Source organism: Rhincodon typus, chromosome 25 (assembly GCF_021869965.1).
Source record: "Rhincodon typus isolate 14 chromosome 25, sRhiTyp1.1, whole genome shotgun sequence".
Taxonomy (NCBI): domain Eukaryota; kingdom Metazoa; phylum Chordata; class Chondrichthyes; order Orectolobiformes; family Rhincodontidae; genus Rhincodon; species Rhincodon typus.
The window spans coordinates 17,228,373-17,251,712 of record NC_063356.1 but is presented as its reverse complement, the minus strand read 5'-3'; the positions used below and the strand labels follow the sequence as shown (position 1 = coordinate 17,251,712).

Here is a 23,340-nt window from a genome sequence, read left to right as displayed (position 1 = left end):
CCATCCCCGCCTCTTCGACCTGTTTGTTTCCTCTCCACCTATCCTCTCCTCTATCCCTCTTCTATCCGCCTCCCACTCTCTCCCTATTTATTTCAAAACCCCCTTCCCCTCCCCCTTTTCTGATGAAGGGTCTAGGCCCGAAACGTCAGCCTCTCTGCTCCTATGATGCTGCTTGGCCTGCTGTGTTCATCCAGCCCTGCACCTTGTTGTCTCGGATTCTCCAGCATCTGCAGTTCCTACTATCTCTGAGGCTACTTGATTCCTGGAAGAAAACACATTATAAAATCTGCTAATATCACAGACTGAAACAAATTCTCCCTGTCTGTTTTGCTCTTCTCTTTATCCCAGTTGTTCTTTCAGCTCAGTTTCCAGTCAATTTATGTTAGTCCCCATGTAGCCAACCTCACAATCAGCAATGACGCAGCGAGTTCCAAAACTAAGGGAAGCAGTCCAGCAAGGTTCAGCCAATGTGATGACAAAGGACAGCGACCTAAAATGCTGATTATTTTTCTCACCTCATTTGCCACCCAACCCAAGTACTTCTATCATTTTTTTTACTTTTATTTCAATGTTTCAGTTGTAAGCCATTACTGTCTACAGGTTACTGCTCATGCACTCATCACGAGAGTACTTTTCCTGAGGTGCCGACAGCTATACTCAACGGACCAACTGCCAATTCTGATAGATTCCTTCAAAAGATTTTCTAATTTGGGAGTTAAGGGGACAACGTTTGGATATAATTGCCTCATAGGATTTTAGAAAATATAATGTTGATTTTATATTAGGAAGAGAGTACTATCAGGCTGTTAGTTGTAGAATCACTATAAATGTTTGGAAAAATAGACAGGAAAGACAATCTGACATTATTAAGCAACAAAAAATCTAAACAGCATAATCTTTCTCTAACATCACTTCAGCCTCATTCAGGATCTGGTACACAAAATGCTTACCCTCTGTCACAGTGAAAAGTAACTTTACTTCCAAAAGTAGCATTTGTTGCCTCATAATATCCATTTGCTATCGAGCCTGGATTACCACAGGTCTTTGCTACAGGTCAAAAACAGAAAGAGAAAAGAGTATTTAGTAATACCAAGATCTCCATAAGATTTTCTTTTCTGTCATTTAATTTCATTGAATATATTGTATACAGACAAATCTACTCTATTTTCCAAGATCAGGCTTCCCCAATTCTGGAATTTAGGGCTACAGTTTCCATCCATCAGCAGTCTGAAATTTTGATTAGATAAATAACAAATTCCTTCTAACTGTGCTATATAATTAATCGTTAAGAGTAAAGTACAAAAGCTATCTTTATCAACAAAATTACAGAAATTTTATGTATAGAATGTGGCCATTCAGTCCATCACTCAACATTGGAGCCTCCCCCGATGGATGCATCCTCAATCCCCTAATGTACCCCCATGGATATTACGACTGTATTGACAAATTCCAAACGAACGCCAGCTATAAGTTCACTGACGCCACCGCTGTAGTGGGACGGACATCTAACAACGACAAAAAAAATACAGAAGGGAGATAGAGACTTGGTGACGTGGTGCAATGAAAACAATCTGTCTCTCAATGTCGGCAAAACTAAACAACTCATCATGGACTTCAGAAAGAAAGGAGAAGAACATGCCCCCATCCACATCAACGGAATTGAGGTTGAGAGGGTGAAGTGCATCAGGTTCCTCAGAGCGACGATAACTGACGACCTCTCCTGGACTTCCCATGTAGATGCGACAGTCAAGAAAGCACAATAATGCCTCTTCTTCCTCAGGCGGCTCAGGGAATTTGGCATGTCCATAAGGTCACTCCCCAACTTCTACAGATGCACCACTGAAAGTATACCGTCTGGTGCATAACGGCCTGGTATGGCAACTGCTCTGCCCAGGACTGTAAGAAACTACAGAAGATAGTGTGCACAGCCCAGACCATCACGGAAGCCAACCTTCCATCCATGGGCTCCACTTACATGGCTCGCTGCCGCTAATGGACTGCCAACATTTCAGATCCATCGCACCCCGAAATGATCTCCTACAATCTCTTCCATCATGCAGAAGATAAAGAAGCCTCAATATACACGAGCAGGTTCAGGAACAGCTTTTTCCCAACCATTATCAGATTGATGAATGGACTCTCTAGCCTCAAAAAATGCAGATCTTGCTAACATTGATCCTGCCTAGTGCACGCTCTGTGCAATGTATACTGTATGCCTCTGTCTAAGTCTTTTCGATCTGTACATCCTTTGCTTCTTATGGTCTGCCTGTGCAGCTCGTAAACGAAGCTTTTCATTTGTATTTCAGCACACGAGACAATAAATAAATCAATTATGTCCGCACCAGGTCTCTGATTGAGCATTATGACTTCGTGCAACGCACTTGCCCTCTTCCCAATAAAACTGCATATTAATGAAAAAGAAACTAATTCCTCAATTAAATCTGCCTCTACCACAGTTCCAGGCAGTGCATTTCAGACCCAAACTACTTGCTCCATGACAAAATTCTTCTCACATCATATTTACTTCTTTTGAAAATCAGTTTAAAATCTGTGTTCTTTCATTCTTAATCTGTTCATGAGAAGGAACAGTTTCTCTATGACTACTCCATCCAGACTAATCACGATTTTGAAAACTTCAATCAAATCTTTTAGCCTTCGCCTCTCTAAGAAAAACGGTCCCAATTTCTCAAAGCTATATATGAACAATGAAGAGAAGGTTAGGCCGTTTAATAAATTCACAGCTGATCTGATTGTAACCACAACCAACCCCCAACAACCTTTCCTATCCTTGATTACCAAGATTCTATCTACCTCTGCCCTGAATATATTCAAAAACCGCTTCCATTGCCTTTTCAGACAAAGAGTTTCTAAAGATCCATGACGTTACGAGAAACAAATTCACATTATGTTTTAAATGGATGACTCCTTAGTTTTCAATAATTCTAGATTCTCCTTTAACGAGGAAGCATCATCTCCATGCCCACCCCTCAAGATCATATGTTTTAATCAAATCACATCTTAGTCTTCTAAACTCTAGTTGATAAAAGGTTCGGCTGTCCAACTTTTTCTGATACCATTCAAGTATCTGTCTGCTAAAGCTTCTCCAAACTGCATCTAACATATTACACCTACATCCTTCCTTAAATAAAGTGACCAAATTTTGTACACAATACTTCAGAAGCAGCCTCAACAAGGCACTGTATAACTGAGAATAACCTTATTTTTGTATTACATTCCCTTCCAATAAATGACAACATTGTATTAGGCTTCTTAATTATTTGCTGCACCTACATACTAGCCTATTGTGATTCATGCAAGAGAACTCAAGTTTCTCATCCTTGTCAACTTAATAACTTCTACACATATGGACACCCTTTACAGTAGTATACTTTATGCTGTGTCTCCATGTCCTTTCTACCAAATCGTATCACCTCACACTTCTTTGCATTAAATTTCATCTGCCACCGAACACCAAATTCTCAATTTCTATTTAAAGTTCTCCCTTGTTCTCCTCTCAGGTTAAATAGCTTCCAAAACTGAGTGTCAAAGATCCTGCTTTGTTGCCCTTTTAAATTGAATTTCCTCAGACAAACATGGATGGAAATGCAGGAAGTCAATAAATTTTATCTAGTGATATAAAATCTGAGTCACTCAACAAAATAACATGTTTCGATTTCAAACATACTCAGTATTAAACGTCCTTAATGTTGCATGTCCCAATCACTGGATTTACAAATTAAGTACTTCTTTAGCATAAGACATGTGAAAAATAACCTATTCAGTCCATTGGGACTGCTCTGCCACTGAATGATTTTATGGCTGATTTAATAATCCTTAACTCCATTTTCCTGCCTTTGACTCATAACTCTTGATTCCATTACTGATTAGAAATCAGTCCATTCTTAGCCTTGAATGTCCATAATGACCTAACCTCTAAAGTCCTCTGCTTTGAGGAATTTCACAGATTCTCTATCCTCAAAAAGGAAATTCCTCTCATCTATTTCCCTAAGTGGGTGATCCCATACTCTGTCAATACAGTGTGGAGCTAGAGGAACTTCATCAGGATGGAGGGTGTAAACCCAAAACATTGACTTTCCTGCTCCTCTGATGCTGCCTGACCTGCTGTGTTCCTCCAGCTCCACACTGTATTTACTCTAACTCCAGCATCTGCAGTTCTTGCTACCTCCGAACCCATACTCTGGGATTTTGCCCTCTTGTCCTAGTCTCTCCTACAAGGGGAAAACAATCCCTTCTTCCACCCCGTCAAGCCCCCTTAGAATGTGTTTCAATAAGGTCACATCTCATTCTGTTAAATTCCAATGTGTACAGGCCCTACTTACTCAACTTCTCCTCCTAAAACAATGACCCCGTTGTGGAGATAATCTCTGGAACTTTCTGTGGACTGCCTTCAATGCTAGCCTACTTTTTCTTAGAATTGGGGACCAAATTTGTTAATAGTATTATGGATGCGGTCTAACTAGTGCCTTTTATAGTTTTAGCAAAATTTCCCTACTTTTATATTTCAGTACTCAACAAACAGAGATCTGGCTGAACCTTAAAAATGAAAGCCACAGTAGCACGGAGGAGCATCCTGCATTGGCTTGATTACTAAATTTACAAGTCATGAACACTAATAAAGTTTTAGTGAATACTGAGAAGATGCACTTTGTATCATCGAAAGCCACAGGGGAGGTGCTGGAAGACTGGAAGTTGGTTAATGTGGTGCCACTATTTAAGAAAGGTGGTAAGGAAAAGCCAGGAACTATAGACCGGTGACATTGGTGGAGGGCAAGTTGTTGGAGGAAATCCTGAGGGACAGGATTTACATGTATTTGAAAAGGCAAGGACTGATTAGGGATAGTCAACATGGCTTTATGCATGGGAAGTCATGTCTCACTATCTTGATTGAGTTTTTTTGAAGTAGTAATGAAGAGGATTGATGAGGGCAGAGTGGTGGACATGATCTCTATTGACTTTAGTAAGGCATTTGACGAGGTTCCTCACGCTAGGCTAGTTAGCAAAGTTAGATCAATAGAATACAGTGAGAATTAGCCATCTGGATAAAGAACTGGCTCAAAGGCAGAAGACAGAGGGTGGTGTTGGAGGGTTGCTTTTCAGACTGGAGGTCTGTGACGAGTGGCATGCCACAAAGATCGGTGCTGGGTCTGCTGCTTTTAATAATTTATGTAAATGATTTGGATGTGAACATAGTAGGTATAGTTAGTAAGTTTGCAGACGATACCAAAATTGGAGGTGTAGTAGACAGCAGAGAAGGTTACCTTAGAGTGTGGTGGAATCTTAATCAGACGGACCAATGGGCTGAGGAGTGGCTGATGGAGTTTAGTTTGGATAAATGTGAGGTGCTGCATTTTGGAAAGGCAAATCAGGACATACAATTAATGGTAAGGTCCTAGGGAGTGTTGCTGAACAAAGAGACCTTGGAGTGCAGGTTCATAGTTCTTTGAAAGTAGAGTTGCAGGTCGAAAGGATAGTGAAGGCGGCGTTTGGTGTGCTTGTCTTTTATTGGACAGTGCATCGAGTATAGGAGTTGGGAGGTCATGTTGCAGCTGCACAGGACATTAGTCAGGCGCCTGATAGAGGTTTATAAAATCATGAGGGCATGGGTAGGGTAAATATACAAGGTCTTCTCTCTGGGGTGGGGGAGACAAAAACTAGACGGCAAAGGTTGAAGGTGAAAGGGAAAAGATTTAAAAAGGACCTGGGGGAACAGACGTATGGGAGCACCACCAAGTCCAAGTTCCCCTCCAAGGCACTCACCATCCTGACTTAGAAATATATCGCTGTTCCTTCACTCTCAATGGGTCAAAATGCTGGAATTCCCTCCCTAATAGCATTGTGGGTCAACCTACAGCAGGAGGACTGCAGGAGTTCAAGGAGGCAACTCACCGCCACCTTCTCAAGGGCAACTAGGGGTGGGCGAGAAATGCTGGCCAGCCAGCGATGCCCACATCCCACAAACAAATAGAAAAATGAACTTTTTCCACGCAGAGGGTGGTGTGTGTATGGAATTATCCGCCAAAGGAAGTGGTGGAGGCTGGTACAATTATAACATTTAAAAAGCATCTGGATGGGTATATGAATTGGAATGGGCCAAATGCTGGCAAGTGGGAGATTTATCTAGGATATCTGGTTGGCATGGACGAGTTGGACCAAATGGTCTGTTTCCATGCTGTACCTCTCTATGACTCTAAGTATAAGCTCCCTTCCTTTCCTGCATTTCTCAGCTTAAAAGAAGATTATTTCGGAATATTAACATGCAACAATTCTCCAATTGGGCATTGAGTATCTAAAACGTCTCAATTTGTAGTCTAATTTTCTATTGATAGACTATGTTTCCGAGTTTTATGAGTATTAAGGCTAAGGGCATTTTTGATACATCAATTATTTGTTGCCTCACCCAATAAACAGATGTCGGGCTCATATTTCACAGGTAAAAAACAAATGTACATATTTTTACTTTTAACTTCAAAACTAATTACATGAGAGTTAATTATAACTCATGAAAATGTGTTAGTTCCAGCAGGAGTCACTTTCTAAGTAAAAGCATAGACAAGGAGAAAGAACATAGGATTAAATTAAATAACTCATTACTTACGTTCACAAATGACCGCTAGTGGTGTCCATGTTGAATCTTCCTTGCAAGTAACAGATCTCGAAGCATTTAACATCTCTTTCTTAAATACATAACCCAAATTACACTTATAAGTGATCTTGGTACCCACATCAAACAAGGTCTCGAAAGTAAATTTGTTAGTTGGGAATCCATTTTCTAAATGTGGAGGTTTGCTACATTCACCTTTTAAAAAAAAACACAATTATGCTCATTATTTCAGTAGCATATAACTTCTAGGTAGCTAAGGGACCAATCTCTAACTCCAAAATCTCTTCCTCTAAACATCATTCTTTCCAAGTACCAGGCCTTTTAATTTCACTTTAATTTCTTAACATCTTGCACTTTATTCTTGTCTTGTACTTCTCTATGTTAGCATTTTCTCCAACTATAATCCCATTTTTTCTTTCTTTATAAATTATTTATAACTTATGTAAATCTATAAACGTGTCAATTATGAAAAACAAGATGGGTTCTGGATTAGGATGAAAGGTACATCAAGTAAAATGTCATTTTTGGATTTCAGTCAAAATAGAGGCCGATAGATCTTTTTTCACTTCTGAGAAAGGTTTTCGTTAAGAAAAGTCAGAGAATCCTTCCAAAACGTAACCGAAATCCAAAAAGGTAGTGGTGGAATTGTTTTTGTCCACTATAAAACTGCACTAAGGAAAGATATGAGTTCTAGCAAGTTCTTCTAAAAAGAAAACAATTAATTTTCTACTTAGCTTTAAACATAGGTGAGGTTTTTTTTAAACAAACTAAATGCATTAAATATGTTGGCAAGCTTAATCCTGTGTGTTACATGGCTTTCAGTATTCGAGAAATCTTAGATGCTCCTGGTAGTTTACATGACCATGTCTGCAGGAGAGACACCAGTTTGATTAGCTTGACACGTGGGTTTTGGAACATGTACATCAGTTACAGGCACAGCAAGCTGAGAGTTATGTGGATAGCACGTTCTTAAGGAAGATGGGTCAGAAATGGAACAGGTGAATATCAGTCAGAAGCAGGTGGTCAAGAGAGGCCCAAACTGTATTTCACTCAAAAACAGTGTTTCTGTGTTGGAAAACAATGAATGTGACAGTTCCTCTGGGGAGTGCAGTCATAGCCCAGCTGCACAAGGGTACAGCAAATAAGAACAGCTATAATGGTAGAAGACTCAATAATGAGGGGTACAGACGATGTGATTCCAGAATGGTGTGTTGCCATCCTGGGGCCTGGCTCAAAGATGTTACTAAACAACTACAGGGCATTCTGAAGGTGAAGGGTTATCAGTCAGATGATATGTGACATTGATACCAATGACATAGGTAGGAATAGGCATGAGGTCTTGCAACAAGTAGTTAGGGGAAAAAAAAACAAAGAGCTGCAGATGCTGGAAATCAGAAACAAAAACAGAAACTGCTGGAGAAACACAGCTGGTCTGGCAGCACCTGTGGAGAGAAAGCATATTTAATGTTTTAGGTTCCAGTGACTCTTTTTCAGAACTCAGAATTTAGGTACCAGATTGAAAAGCAGGACAAAATAAGCTAGTGAGTATAGAGTAAGTACATACAGCAGACGAAAGCGTGGCTGAAAAGTTGGTGGAGGAATGGCTTTAGATTTCTGAGTTACTGGGTCTGTTTCTGAGGCCAGATTGTACACATACAAGTCCAACGTGTTGCATTTGATATTCAGTTAGCAAATGCTGTTGGTGGAGATTTAAACATATTTGGCAAGGGAATGGGTACTGAGTGGAGAAAGTACAATAGTGGGCGACACAGAAACAAACAGAAAATAAACCAAGCCAGACTGGCAGGCAGAGCTTTTAATTGTCAAACTAAGACACAAAGGAGTTCATTAAGGTTGGATAGCATTTATTTTGATGCAAGGAGTGTTGCATGTAAGGCAGATGAGTTAAAAATGCTGATTGACACATGGGAATGTGACATCATGACTGTTATGGAGACATGTTTGAGGGGCAGGACTGCAACTCATATTCTAGGGTATAGAATCTTCAGGTGAGACAAAAGGGGTAAAAAAAAGAGGTGGTGTCACAATAGTGGTCAAGGAGTCAATTACTGCAATAAGAAGTGAGGATATCTTCGAAGACTCCTCAATTGAGGCCATAAGGGCAGAACCCACAAACAAAAAGGAGACAATCGCTGTTAGAAGTGTACTATAAACTCCAAACAGTTAAGAAATGATAGAAGGGCAGATGTGTAAGGAAACTTAAATAAAGTATAAGAAATAACAGGACGATAATATAGGGATTTCAACATGCCCATTATTAACTGATATAGACAAAGTGCGAAACGTTTAGAAGGGGTGGAATTTTTGCAACTGTACCCAGGAAAGCTTTTAAAGCTGGTGTGTAGACAGTCCTACAAGAGGTGGTGCAGTGCTAGCCTAACTTTAGGCAACAAAGTTGGGCAAGTTATAGAAGCGTCAGAGAGACAGTATTTTTATGATAATGACCAAGACTCATTAAGATTTAAGGTAGTCATGAATCAAAACAAAGATGGGCCAGAAATAAAGTTAACATTGAGTCCAGTGAGCATATTTCAGAGTTCTAAAGCTCCACAAATGTTGCCAGACCCGTTGAGTTTCTCCAGTAATTCTTACTTTTATTTCAGATCTTCAGCATGCGCAGTTCTTTGTTTCATTCCAAAACTAAAGATTTTGAATTTGGGGAAGCCATTTTCAGTACAACATGTGGCCAAAGTGGACTACGAAAAGCTATTTCCATGAAAATCTACATCAGAAGTGGGAATCTTTCAAAAAGGAAACAGTGAACTTGCAGGATCAACATATTCCACAAAGGTAAAGAATGAGATGAAAAATTCCAGGGAACCTTCAATATTGAAGGATGTACAGGACTGGAGATGCACAGAAGCTTACAGTAGATACCAAGGGTTTAAAACACTGGAAACCCTATAAGTATGTAGGAAGAGCTGGGGGTTACTTGAAAACAAAACAAAGTGGAGGGGGGAGTGGAAATGACTGGCAGGAAAATTAAAAAGCAGTTTAAAAGTAAATTAGGGGCAAGAGGATAACTAGGGAGAGAGTGGGACCCATTAAAGAACTACTAGCAAATTGTGGGTGGAGCTGGAAGGCTTAAATGAGTTCTTTACACCTGTATTCACCATCAAGAAGAAAAATGTGAGATATAGAAATCAGGGAAGAAAACTGCGTTGTACTTGAATGAATCAACACTGAAAGAGAGGCACTATTGTCAGTTTTAGTAAGTTTAATACTGGATAAGTCTTGAAATTCAGAGAAGTCCCAGGCAGCCAGGAAGGCAAAGGAGAAGATTACAGGGGCCCTGACACTAATTTTCAAATCCTCTCTGGACACAGGAGAGGTGCCATAGGACTCGGAAAACAGCTAATCTGTACCTTTATCCAAGAAGAGTGGTAGAAATAAACCAGGCAACTGTGAGGCCAGTGAGTCTAGCATTAGTGGTAGGAAAACTACTGAAAAGAATTCTGAGGGATTCAATCTTTACATGGAGAGGCAAGGATTGATCAAGGATAGTCAATACAGTTTTGGAGGGGGGTGCTCAGGTCGGACAGGTTTGATGGAGTTCTTCATAGCGTGTGATTCAATGGCTAAAGTTATTGTGGTAGATGTAGTCTCCATGGACTCCTTTAAAACTTTGACAATGTTTAATACAAGAGACTGGTTAAAGTAAGAATGCATAGGAACCAAAATAATATGGAAAACTGGCTTGGTGGCAGGAGGTAGAGGGTAATTGTTAAAGGTTGTTTTTGTGACTGGAAGTCAGTTTCCAGTGACATACTGAAGGGTTTGTTGCTAGGTCCCTTGGTGTATACTAATCATCTAGACATGAATGTATAAGGTTTGATCTGTAAACTCAGATGACACAAACTGCTAAGGAGATAAGTAGTGAGGTAGAAAGTATTAGACTACTGGTCGATGTAGATATGTTGTTTGGATGGGCAGAGCAATTAGAATCTAATACAGAAAAGCATAAAGTGACACATTTTGGGAGGACTAACAAGGCAAGGGAGTACATGGTGATTGACAGGATAGGATAATAGGTAGAGAAAGTAAACAAGGGAAAACTAATAAGGAATATAAAAACGAGCAATAAGAGCTTCTTTAAATATGGAAAAAGGAAGACAGAGGTCAAAGTGAACATCGAACTCTTAGAAAATGAATCTGGGGAAATAGTTTTGGGGAACAAAGAAATAGCAGAGGAGTTAAACAGATATTTTGCATTGGTCTTTACAGTGGAACATAAATTCAAACATTCCATGAATACTAAAGAATATGGGGGAGGAATCAAGTATCAGCACCGTCACGATGGGTCAATGGGCTAAAGAGTGGCCGATGGGAGTTTAAATTGGATAAATACAAGGTATTGCATTTTGATAAAACAAACAAGGACAGGAATTATACAATTAAAATTACGGCCTTGAGTAGTATTGTAGAACAGAGGTTCTGGTATAGAATTCTTTGACGTTTGTGTCACATATAGATAGGGTAGTTAAGAAAGCGTTTAGCACGCTTGCCTCATTGCTCAGACCTTTGAGTATAGGAGTTGGGATGTTATGTTTAGGCTGTACAAGACATTATTGAGGCATCTTCTGGAGTGCTGTATCCAGTTCTGGTCACCCTGTTATAAGAATGACATTTCTAAGCTGGAGAGAGTTCAGAAGAGATCTACCAGGACGTTGCCAGAGTTATAAGGAGAGGTTGGATATTTTTCACTGGAGCATAGGAGTTTAAGAGGTGACCTTTATAAAGGTGTAGATAAGGTGAATGGCAGGTGTCTATTCCCTAGGATGAGGTATTTCAAGACTACAGGCATATGTTTAAGGTGAGAGGAGAAAGTTTTAAGAAGGACATAAAGGGCAATTTTTCTTATTTTATGTTCGTGTGTAAAATGAACTTCCAGAGGAAGTGGTGGATGAGGGTACAGTTTCAACGTTTAAAAGGCATTTAGATAAGTACTCGAATAAGAAATGCTTGGAGGGATATGGGCCAAGTGCAAGCAGATTAGACTAGTTTAGCTTGGGATTATAGTCAGCACGGATTGCTGTATGAGTCTAATAGTAGTAGTATTGGACAAACTAATGAGGCTAAAGGACAATAGGTCCGCTGGCCTTAGTGGCTTGCATCCTAGGATCCTAGAGATTGTGAATGCATTGGTTGTAATCTTCTAAATATTCTCGGATTCTGAAGAAGTGGCAGAGGATTAGAAAACTGCTACTGAGACACTCATTTTCAAAAATGGAAGGAGCCGAAAAAGCAGGTAGCTATAGGCCGAGATAGTAGGAACTGCAGATGCTGGAGAATCTGAGATAACAAGCTGTAGAGCTGGATGAACACAGCAGGCCAAGCAGCTTCAGAGGAGCAGGAAAGCTGACGTTTCAGGTTTAGACCCTTCTTCAGAAATGGGGCAGGGGAAGGGGATTCTGAAATAAATAGGGATGGGGGGGGAGGCGGATAGAAGATGGATAAAGGAGAAGATAGGTGGAGAGGAGACAGACAGGTCAAAGAGGCGGGGGTGGAGCCAGTAGAGGTGAATGTAGGTGAGGAGTTAAGGGGGGATAGGTCAGTACAGGGAGGACGAACAGGTCAAGGGGGCGGGTTGAGGCTGGTAGGTAGGAGATGGGCGTGGGGCTTGAGGTGGGAGGATGGAGGAGGGAGGAGGGGATAGATGGGAGGAAGGACAGGTTAGGGAGGCTGGTCAAGCTGGGCTGGTTTTGGGATGCGGTCGGGGGAGGGGAGATTTTGAAGCTTGTGAAGTCCACATTGATACCATTGGGCTGCAGGGCTCCCAAGCGAAATATGAGTTGCGGTTCCTGCAACCTTTGGGTGGCATCGTTGTGTCACTGCAGGAGGCCCAGGAAGGACATGACGTCTAAGGAGTGGGAGAGGGAGTTGAAATGGTTTGTGACTGGAGGTGCAGTTGTTTGTTGCGAACCAAGCGTATGTGTTTCACAAAGCTTGGTTTCCCCGATGTAGAGGAGGCCACATCGGGAACAGCGGATACAGTATACCACATTAGCAGATGTGCAGGTGAACATCTGTTTGATGTGGAAGATCATCTTGGGGCCTGGGATGGGGGTGAAAGGGGAGGTGTAGGGGCAGGTGTAGCACTTCCTGCGGTTCCAGGGAAAGGTGCCAGGGGGAGGGGAGTGCGGAGCGGAAAAGGGAATCATGGAGAGAGCGGTCCCTCCGGAAAGCACATAAGGGTGGGGAGGGAAAAATGTCTTGTTGGTGGTGGGGTCAGATCGTAGATGGCAGATGGAGGATGATGCGTTGGATCCAGAGGTTGGTGGGGTGTTACGTGAAGATGAGGGGGATCCTGTTTTGGTTATTGCAGGGAGGGGGTGTGAGGGATGAGTTGCGGGAGATGCGGTCGAGGGCGTTTTAGACCACTGTGGGTGAGGAAGTTGCGGTCCTTGAAAAACAAGGATGTCTGGGATGTCCGGGAGTGGAATGCCTCATCCTGGAAGCAGATGCGGCTGAGACAAAGGAATTGGGAATAGGGGATGGCATTTTGGCAGGAAGGTGGGTGGGAGGTGGTGTATTCTAGATAACTGTGGGAGTCAGTGGGCTTGAAATAGATATCGGTTTCCAGGTGGTTGCCAGAGATGGAAACAGAGGTGTCCAGGAAGGAGAGAGAAGTGTCAGAGATGGTCCAGGTGAACTTAGGGTTGGGGTGGAAGGTGTTAGTGAAGTGAATGAACTGATCAAGCTCCTCGTGGGAGCATGAGGCGGCGCCGATACAGTCATCGATGTAACGGAGGAAGAGGTGGGGGATAGGGCCAGAGACTTGATACAGAGTTCCAAAGGCAGACCACCTTGCAGAACACATATATTCTGTACGCAAAAATCACCCCGAGCTTCCTATTGCCTGTTACTTCAACAGTGTTCTCTGGTCAACAGCTGTCTCAGGCTTGCTGCAGTGCTTCAGCAAACCTCAATGCAAGCTAGAAGAACAGCATGTCATTTTCCACTTGGGGATTCTGCAGCCTTCAGGATGTTAGTCAACCAGCAGGATTTTGGTGTGAGAGATAGTAGGAACTGCAGATGCTGGAGAATCCAAGACAACAAGGTGCAGAGCTGGATGAACACAGCAGGCCAAGCAGCATCATAGGAGCAGAAAGGCTGACGTTTCGGGCCTAGACCCTTCGTCAGAAAAGGGGGAGGGGAAGGGGAAGGGGAAGGGGGTGTGCATGTGATTAGATCCCAGATTGTGGGTGGAGCTGGAAGACAGAGTAAGATTTTAAATCAGTACTTTTGACCTGTATTCACAGTAGGGAAGAACAATGAAGATATAGAATTTGGGAAAGAGAATTGTGATAAACTTTTAAAAATTAGCATTGAGCGGACGGAGGTATTAGCAATCTTAGCAGGCTCAGTATTAGATAAGTCATGAAATTCAGATGAGTACCAGGCTACTATGGCAGGCAAGGAAGGAGATTGTAGGGGCCTTGGCATTAATTTTCAAATCCTCCTTGAACACAGATGTGCCAGGGGACTGGGAAAACGTGGTACCATTATTCAAGAAGGGTGGGGAGATAAACCAGACAACTACAGGCAATGTGGACCCTAGGAAGTATAGAGGACCAGCAGCACTTTGGCATTCAGGTATATAGATCCTTGAAGACAGGAGGACAGATGGATAAGATGGTTATGGCATACAGAATACTGGCTTTTATTAATTGAGGCATGGAATACGAGGGGTGGGGGAAATGTTATGGTAAGACGTTACATAAGCTACAGCTCAAGAACATTCAGTTCTAGTCCACTTAAGAGAGTAGTAAGGGCGTGGAATGCCCTGCCTGCAACAGTAGCAGACTCGCCAACTTTAAGGGCATTTAAATGGTCATTGGATAAACATATGGATGATAATGGAATAGTGTAGGTTAGATGGGCTTCAGATTGGTTTCACAGGTTGGCGCAACATCAAGAGCCTGTACTGCGCTGTAATGGTTCTATGTTCTATACTGCACAACAAAAAGGATGAGAGTAAACTGGAGCAGGTGCAGAGGAGATTCATCGCAATGTTGTCTGGGCTGGATGTTTCAGCAATGAAGAAAGACTAGATAGACTGGGACTCTCTAGTGTAAATAAGACTGAAGGACTATCTGATTGAGATGTACATGATCATGAGTGGGATAGCTACAGTAAATAAGAACAAACCTTTCCCCTTTGTAGTTAGGGATCAATAAGTAGAGGCTAAAGATTTAAGGTAAAGGGCAGGAAGCTTACAGAACATTTGAGGGGAACTTGTCTGCCAAAGGGTTATAGGTCTCCAGAACACTGCCTAAAAGGGTGCTAAGACAGGAACCATCATAGCATTTAAGATGTATTTAGACAATCACTTGAAGTGCCACAGCATACAAGACCACAGGCCAATTGCTGGGAAATGAGGGTAAATAGGTGCTTGATGACCAGCACAGACATGATGGGCTGAAGAGCCTCTTTTTGTACTGTATAATTGTATAATTCCTCATTCGACAATACAGTATCACAACACTAGTGCGATAGGTCATCTGCAGGATTTAGAACACAAAATCCAGGGAGTGGGGCTTGAAACCAAAAACTTGTCTTTCTTCTTAGCCAGTCCCTTCACACCGAAGGTGGCTGTCTTCCAGTACAAAGCAACTCTAGTCAACTGAAAACTCGGAGGTTCGTGCTTAACTGAGCCACACAATGTATCGTCAGAAGCAAGATGCTGGCGTTCAGTCACTTTCTGTGTAACTGACTCATAAATGTGTTTGTTTTTTTCAAAAAAAAGGGCAAAATTTAAAGATAAACAATTTAGCTATCCTTGAAGTTCTGTCAGATTTGCCTCCAACCCTTGTAAAACTCCACTTTGCTCGATACAGAGACAGGCAGGCCTGAAGCAGCAGAGGAGCCGGGGCGCTGCTTACCCGTTACCCGGGCCACCCCGACCGCCATGAGAGCGAGGATCAGTGTCTCCAACATTTCACAGCCCTTGCTTAATATTCGGGGAGATTATGAAAACGCTAGAATGTTCCTTCCACAAAACCGTTAGACTCCAAATCGATATATCAAGCTCTTCTGCAAGGCCCGCCGATATTTCAGTACCAGGCCTTTCCTTCTCCCGGCGAGTAACCACCGAGTCAACTTTCCGTTAAAACTCCAGCATCACCTCGTCACCCAAACACCGCATGCGCGTTCCGACGACCACCCTTCGACAGAACCTCCATTCCCAGCACATGCGCGTTCAGAAACTGTCAGTGGGCCGAGGAAACCTCTGCTCGTCGCATGCGTATTCCGACAACCGCCCGTCCACGAGGAAACCTCGACTTAACGCATGCACCTCCGAGCTCCCACCAACGTTATGATCCCTTTCAGCGCATGCGTGTCAGGACACAACTGCATGTCCAGTTTGGACCAGCTACCCTTGTTTCAGGTTGTGGTACCCGAATTTTTAAAGATATTTCGGGGGAAACAGCTTTACTATGACAGAGATAGTAGGAACTGCAGATGTTGGAGTATGAGATAACAAGTTGTACAGCTGGATGAACACTGCAGGCCAGGCAGCATCAGACGAGCAGGAAAGCTGACGTTTCGGGTCTGGACCCTTCAGAAATGGAGGAGGGGAAGGGGGCTCCGACATAAATAGGGAGAGAGGGGGAGGCGATGATGGAAGGTGGTTGGAGGAGCAGATAGGTGGAGAGAAGACGGACAGGTCAATGGCGTGGGGATGAAGCCAGTAAAGGTGAGTGTAGGTCGGGAGTTGGGCTAGGGGTTGGTCAGTGAGGAGGGAGGGGCGGGTAGGTGAGAGGGAGGACGGACAGGTCAAGGAGGTGGGCATGAGGCTAGTAGGTAGGAGGTGGGGTTGGGGGTTAGTCAGTGAGGTGGGAGGAGCAGATAGGTGGGAGAAAAGACGGACAGGTCAAAAAGAGGGGATGAAATGGGCTGGTCTTGGGAAGAGGTTGGAGGTGGGGAGATTTTGAAGCTTGTGAAGTCCACATTGAGACCATTGGGCTGCAGGGTTCCCAAGCAGAATATGAGGTGCTGTTCCTCCAGCCTTCGGGTGGCTTCGTTGTGGCACTGGCGGAGGCCCAGGATGGACATGTCGTCCAAGGAGTGGGAGGGGGAGTTGAAGTGGTTCGCCACTGGGAGGTGTTGTCGTTTGTCTCGAACTGAGCGTAGGTGCTCCACAAAGCGGTCTCTAAGCCTCCGCTTGGTTTCCCTGATGTAGAGGAGGCCACATCGGGAACAGCGGATACAATATACCACATTAGCAGATGTGCAGGTGAACATCTGTTTAATGTGGAAGGTTTTCTTGGGGCCTGGGATGGAGGTGAGGGGGGAGGTGTAGGGGCAGGTGTAGCACTTCCTGCGGTTGCAGGGAAAAGTGCCAGGGGTGTTGGGGCTAGTGTGGAGCGGATGAGGGAGTCACGGAGAGAGCGGTCCCTCTGAAAGGCAGATAAGGGTGGGGATGGAAGTATATCCTTGGTAATGGGGTCAGATTGCAGGTGGCGGAAGTGGTGGAGAATGATGCGTTGAATCTGGAGGTTGATGGGGTGATATGTGAGGACAAGGGGAATTCTGTCTTTGTTGTTATTGCGGGGAGGGTGTGTGAAGGCTGAAATGCGAGGGATGCGGTCGAGGGCATTTTCGACCACTGTGGAATAGAAATTGTGGTCCTTGAAAAACAGGGACATCTGGGATGTCCGTGAGTGGAATGCCTCAGCTTGGGACTAGATGCGGCGGAGGCGAAGGAATTGGGAATAGGGGATGGTATTCTTGCAGGAAGGTGGTGAGAGGAGGTGTATTCTAGTCCCCCTCCACCGACACCCTTATCCGCTTAACTGAACTCGTCCATACCCTTAACAACTTCTCCTTCAACTCCTCCCATTTCTTACAGACAAAAGGGGTGGCCATGGGTACCCGCATGGGCCCAAGCTATGCCTGCCTCTTTGTGGGATACGTGGAACAGTCCTTCTTCCACAGCTACACTGGCCTCAAGCCCCACCTCTTCCTCCATTATATCGATGACTGTATTGGCGCTGCCTAGTGCTCCCACAAGGAGCTCGAACCGTTCATCCACTTTCCTAACACCTTCCACCCCAACCTTAAGTTCACCTGGAAAAAACAAACGCCACTCTGCCCACCTCCGACGCCACTCTGCCCACCACTGAAGCCGCTCTGGCTGACGCCGACTCCACTCCGCCCACCGCCCCCACAGCAAACACCAGCCCCCAGCCCTGCTGGGTCTTCACCGTCCCCCCAGACCTCCCCCTTACTAAGGAAAAACGGTCAGTCCTCAGTAAAGGACTCACCTTTATCCCCCTCCACCCGAACATCAATGAATACTGCTCATGCCTGGACATCGAACAGTTTTTCCGCCGCCTCCATGCTTACTTCTTTAATCGCGAGACTAACCCCCCTCTCTACTGACCCCGTCTCTCGCCTCCAATACACCGCTTCCTCCTGGACACCACCTGAAGGCCTCCTATCCTCCCTCGAACTCTTCATCTCCAACTGCCGTCGTAACATCAATCGCCTCAACCTCTTCAACCCTCTCACCCACTCCAACCTCTCCCCCACAGAACGTGCAGACCTCCGCTCCAACCCTAACCTCACTATAAAACCCGCAGACAAGGGAGGCGCAGTTGTGGTATGGCGCACTGACCTTTACGTCGCTGAGGCCAGGTGCCAACTCTCTGACACCTCCTCCTATCGCCCCCTTGATCATGACCCCAACCCTGACCACCGAAACATCATCTCCCAGACTATCCATAAACTCATCACCTCAGGTGACCTCCCACCCACAGCCTCCAACCTCATCGTTCCCCAACCCTGCACCGCCCGTTTCTATCTCCTTCCCAAAACCCATAAACCCGACTGCCCTGGTTGACCCTTGTCTCTGCCTGCTCCTGCCCCACCGAACTTATCTCCACTTATCTCGACTCCATTTTCTCCCCCCAGTCCAGGAACTCCCCACCTATGTCCGTGACACCACCCACGCCCTCCACCTCCTCCAAAAGTTCCAATTCCCTGGTCCTCAACACCTCATCTTCACCACAGATGTCCAGTCCCTATATACTTGCATTCCCCATGCAGACGGCCTAAAAGCCCTCCGCTTCTTCCTCTCCCACAGGCCCGACCTGTCCCCCTCCACTGACACCCCTATCCGCTAAGCCGAACTCGTCCTTACCCTTAACAACTTCTCCTTCAACTCCTCCCACTTCCTACAGACACAAGGGGTGACCATGGGTACCCGTATGGTCCCAAGCTATGCCTGCCTCTTTGTAGGATACGTGGAACAGTCCCTGTTCCGCAGCTACACTGGCCCCCATTCCCCACCTCTTTCTCCATTATATCGATGACTGTATCGGCGATGCCTCGTGTTCCCATGAGGAGCTCGAACAGTTCATCCACTTTACTAACACCTTCCACCCCAACCGGAAGTTCACCTGAACCATCTCTGATAACCTCTGTCTCCTTCCTGGACCTTTCTGTCTCCATCTGTGGTAACCACCTGGAAACTGATATCTATTTCAAGCCCACTGACTCCCGCAGCTACCTAGAATACACTTCCTCTCACCCACCTTCCTGCAAGAATACCATCCCCTATTCCCAATTCCTTCGCCTCCGCCGCATCTACTCCCAAGCTGAGGCATTCCACTCACGGACATCCCAGATGTCCTCGTTTTTCAAGGACCACAATTTCCATTCCACAGTGGTCGAAGACGCCCTCGACCGCATCCCTCGTGTTTCCTGCACTTCAGCCCTCACACACCCTCCCCGCAATAACAACAAAGACAGAATTCCCCTTGTCCTCACGTATCACCCCATCAACCTCCGGATTCAATGCATCATTCTCCACCACTTCCGCCACCTGCAATCTGACCCCACTACCAAGGATATATTTCCCTCCCCACCCTTATCTGCCTTCCAGAGGGACCGCTCTCTCCGTGACTCCCTCGTCCGCTCCACACTCCCTACTGGCCCCACCACCCCTGGCACTTTTCCCTGCAACCGCAGGAAGTGCTACACCTCCCCCCACACCTCCCCCCTCACCTCCATACCAGGCCCCAAGAAAACCTTCCACATTAAACAGATGTTCACCTGCACATTTGCTAACGTGGTATATTGTATCCGCTGTTCCCGATGTGGCCTCCTCTACATCAGGGAAACCAAGCGGAGGCTTAGAGACCGCTTTGTGGAGCACCTACGCTCAGTTCGTGACAAACGACAACACCTCCCAGTCGTGAACCACTTCAACTCCCCCTCCCACTCCTTGGACGACATGTCCATCCTGGGCCTCCTCCAGTGCCACAACGAAGCCACCCGAAGGCTGGAGGAACAGCACCTCATATTCCGCTTGGGAACCCTGCAGCCCAATGGTCTCAATGTGGACTTCACAAGCTTCAAAATCTCCCCACCTCCAACCTCTTCCCAAGACCAGCCATTTCGTTCCCCCTCCTTGACCTGTCCGTCTTTTCTCCCACCTATCTGCTCCTCCCACCTCACTGACCAACCCCCACCCCCACCTCCTACTGACTAGCCTCATGCCCACCTCCTTGACCTGTCTGTCTTCCCTCCCACCTACTTGCCCCTCCCTCCTCACTGACCAACCCCTATCCCAACTCCCTACCTACACTCACCTTTATTGGTTCATCCCCACCTCCTTGACGTGTCTGTCTTCTCTCCACCTATCTGCTCCTCTAACCACCTTCCATCATCGCCTCCCCTTCTCTCTATTTATTTTGAAGCCCCCTTCCCCTCCCCCATTTCTGAAGAAAGGTCCAGACCCGAAACGTAAGCTTTCCTGCTCCTCTGATACTGCCTCGCCTGCTGTGTTCATCCAGCTCTACCCTTTACTATGACAGACTTTTTTTTTATAATTTACGTGTTGTTTCACTTTTTTTTAAATAAAGTGCTCTGGACTGACTGACAAGTGAAATCTTAACTGGAAACCCGCAATTCCTTTTTCTCAATGAAATTCCAAAGCAACAGAAACTGAAAGAGGTGTGGGAAATCTTGGGTGAAGTGTGGTTTAACACTCAACGGAAGGGAGGGAAGCATCAGAGGTAGCTGAACAGGAGACCTCAACTTTACTGACAGAAAGAGTTTTAAGTTCCTTGCATTTAGTTGGAGGTATTTGGGGAGGATAGGGAAGAGCGTAAAAGGAGACAGTGTACGGTGGAGAAAAGATGTCGAGGTTTATCTTTGAATTTTGGGATCATTTTGCAGTTTTGAAACAGGTGAGCAGAACCCCACACATTAGTTGGTCCAGCTGAAGTTGTCACTCCTAATTGTTCAAGTCCGAATATTTTCGAATTAACAGAGTAAGGATGTAAGATGTATCAGGAAAACCTCCAATGCCTCCTTAGTTCCTATGCCAATCTATTCAATAATCTCAGTCCATCTTCCTGAATTTTGTACCTTTATCCTCCTGTTCCTGAATGCAGACAAATTTGAACCACTTGTTCAACAATATGCCAGTGTGCTCTGGTTCCATTTACAGATTGTCCCCTGGATCCTTAATGGCCTCTACATTTTCCCTGGTTAGCCTCTTCCCCTTACTATACTTAAATCTTGGGTCTTCTATATAGTCTTACCCTCCAGTGTTTATTCATGGCCCCTCTTTACTCTCCAAACTGCTTTCTTAACTTCATTCTAGATTCCACTATGGACACTTGATTTGCTCCTTTGCATGTGGTAAAAGCCTATCCTTCTTATCGGTCCTGTGTATTTGTAGACGTCCAAGATTCTCTGGGCTGAAAATAAGGGTGTTATTGAGTAGAAGGTGATCAAAGGTGGAAGTCAGAATGTGGTTAAACTGAGGGAAAATGTTATGGACGATGGTGGGGGGGCGGGCAGAGTACAACATTGTGAATTTCAAAGAGACATTGCAAATAACTTGGGGTGCTTTGTCAAGCAGCAGCTACAGAATAAAATGGGAGTTTAGATGGGAGGATGAGATTGTGATTAAAGAGGGGAAACAAGAAAGTGATCATAAATAGCCATATCTGAACTAGAAATGATCGAGCTAGAGTGCAAGATCTAGGGACTGACTATGAATATGTGCAAGGAATATATACAGGGAAGTTAGTGTCCAGAATCCTCGTCCAATGTTCTATAGACATGGATTCCATCCCACTGTGGTAATTGGTAAATGTTGTAGACATGCTCGCCAAGCCGGTGGGTTTGGTTACAAATGTTTCATCACCCTGCTAGGTAATATTGTCCGTGCACCTCCAGTGAAGCATTGGTGTTCTGTCCCGCTTGTTATTTATATGGCTCAGTTTTTTAGGGTGTTCGGTACCAATTCCTTGCTATGCTGAAGTCCTAAAGCAATGTGGGTTATGGTAGGAAATCTAGAAGAGATGCATGAGAAGTCCAGTAAGGCCTTTCTTCAGTTCAGAGCAACAAGTTACATTTTCCAACTATGTTCTGGGCATTGAGACAAGATTGTCATTAGGGAGTGGCAAGATGCCTGTTGAGTAGGATTATTGCAAGTAAGCAGCCTTTTTAACACCAAATCACACCTCATTATTATGCAAGCTGCCATTGTAATCACAGGCTGGATAGAAATTAGAAACTGAGAATTCCCGATATAGAAATCAGCATTTTGTATCTGGTGACTCCAGCCTGCAGCTCTACTCTGGACCACCATGGACTTCTGGCAGCATAGCGGGGAGTTGTGCACAGGGAGTTGAAGATTCCCCATTGGAACACGTTACAGGATAAGAGGGAGATGGGTGAAGCATGAGGGGAATCGTCAACAGTGAGCAGCACCCTTAATTCAAGTTCCAAAACTGGCATATCAACCTAATATGACTCGGGCTGGGTGGTGGGAAGGTAAGCAGATACACACTCATAGATGCATGGGTGAGGAAATCGGGAGGATACGCAGTTGCAGTCTCAATATCTGCAGGCGGGATGAGGGAAATCTGTCCTGCAGTGTAGCTGATTAGCATTGCAGGTCTGGTCAAGCAACCAGAGATCCTTTTTGCCTTAATTGCTGACATTGTGAGGTTCTCTCCTGCCTTGGGCAGAAAAAAAAACGCATAGTCTCCAACAGTGCCAAGGACCCAGGGCATTTCTTCCTCAGTCAGCTGCAGAGAAATGGCAGTACTCCTAAACCTAAGCTACTAAAATTACGCACAGCAGCGTCAGTATCTAGGCTGGTGTGGGATGCAGGAAACAGGCTTTCTGATGCTTCCCCTGACGTATCCTGGCTCTCTGCCTCAGACGTGGAAGTGACAATATCATGTGGGGTGACCCTCTTGACTGCTGCTGCTGTGGGCATTGGTACCTATTGGTACATGTGAGATACAGAAGAGAGAATATTATGACCAAGCAGTAAAGGTTGTGATGTATGGATGAAATGCAACTTGGGGGTATTAAGGGACTGGCACAGTACCGTACAAAGCTTTTTATTGTTGCTAACTCATGGATAGTTCAACATCTTCACAGGACAGGTCCCCACACATCATCTCTGGCCAATGTCAAGATGCTCTCGTCTTAGTGGGTGAGAGGCTGAATGCTAGGCAACCCACGAACCATTCCGACCCTGTCAGACCTGTTATGTGCTGTTATCTCCTGAAACAAGCAAAGGAGGGGATGCAGTGAGATGAATGTGAATAGCATAGTTGTTTAGTTGGTGCAGCTGGGAGACAATTGGTGAGGTGGCCAGTGGCAGAATAGGAGCCTTGATGGGAGGTGGGTACAGAGATAGGGTTAGTGTGAGATTG

General features: G+C 44.8%; 1 protein-coding gene across 1 annotated transcript; it reads right to left on the bottom strand.

Annotated features, from left to right (window-relative positions):
• Positions 1-946: 946 nt before the first annotated feature.
• Positions 947-15,936, bottom strand: LOC125486039 (C4b-binding protein beta chain-like). Its single transcript, XM_048611831.1, has 3 exons — positions 15,529-15,936; positions 6,617-6,817; positions 947-1,047 (listed from the first exon to the last, which is right to left on the bottom strand). Exons 1-3 carry the CDS (start codon positions 15,581-15,583, stop codon positions 947-949), a joined length of 357 nt encoding a protein of 118 aa, XP_048467788.1. The 5' UTR covers positions 15,584-15,936.
• Between the last annotated feature and the right edge of the window lie 7,404 nt (positions 15,937-23,340).

Coding starts and splice junctions, on each gene's coding strand:
- LOC125486039 (XM_048611831.1), bottom strand. CDS start 15,583: ATGTTGGAGACACTGATCCTCGCTCTCATGGCGGTCGGGGTGGCCCGG. Junction 6,818..15,528: donor CGGGGTGGCCCGGGTAACGG/GTAAGCAGCGCC, acceptor TTTTTTTAAAAG/GTGAATGTAGCAAACCTCCA. Junction 1,048..6,616: donor ACTAGCGGTCATTTGTGAAC/GTAAGTAATGAG, acceptor TTTGACCTGTAG/CAAAGACCTGTGGTAATCCA.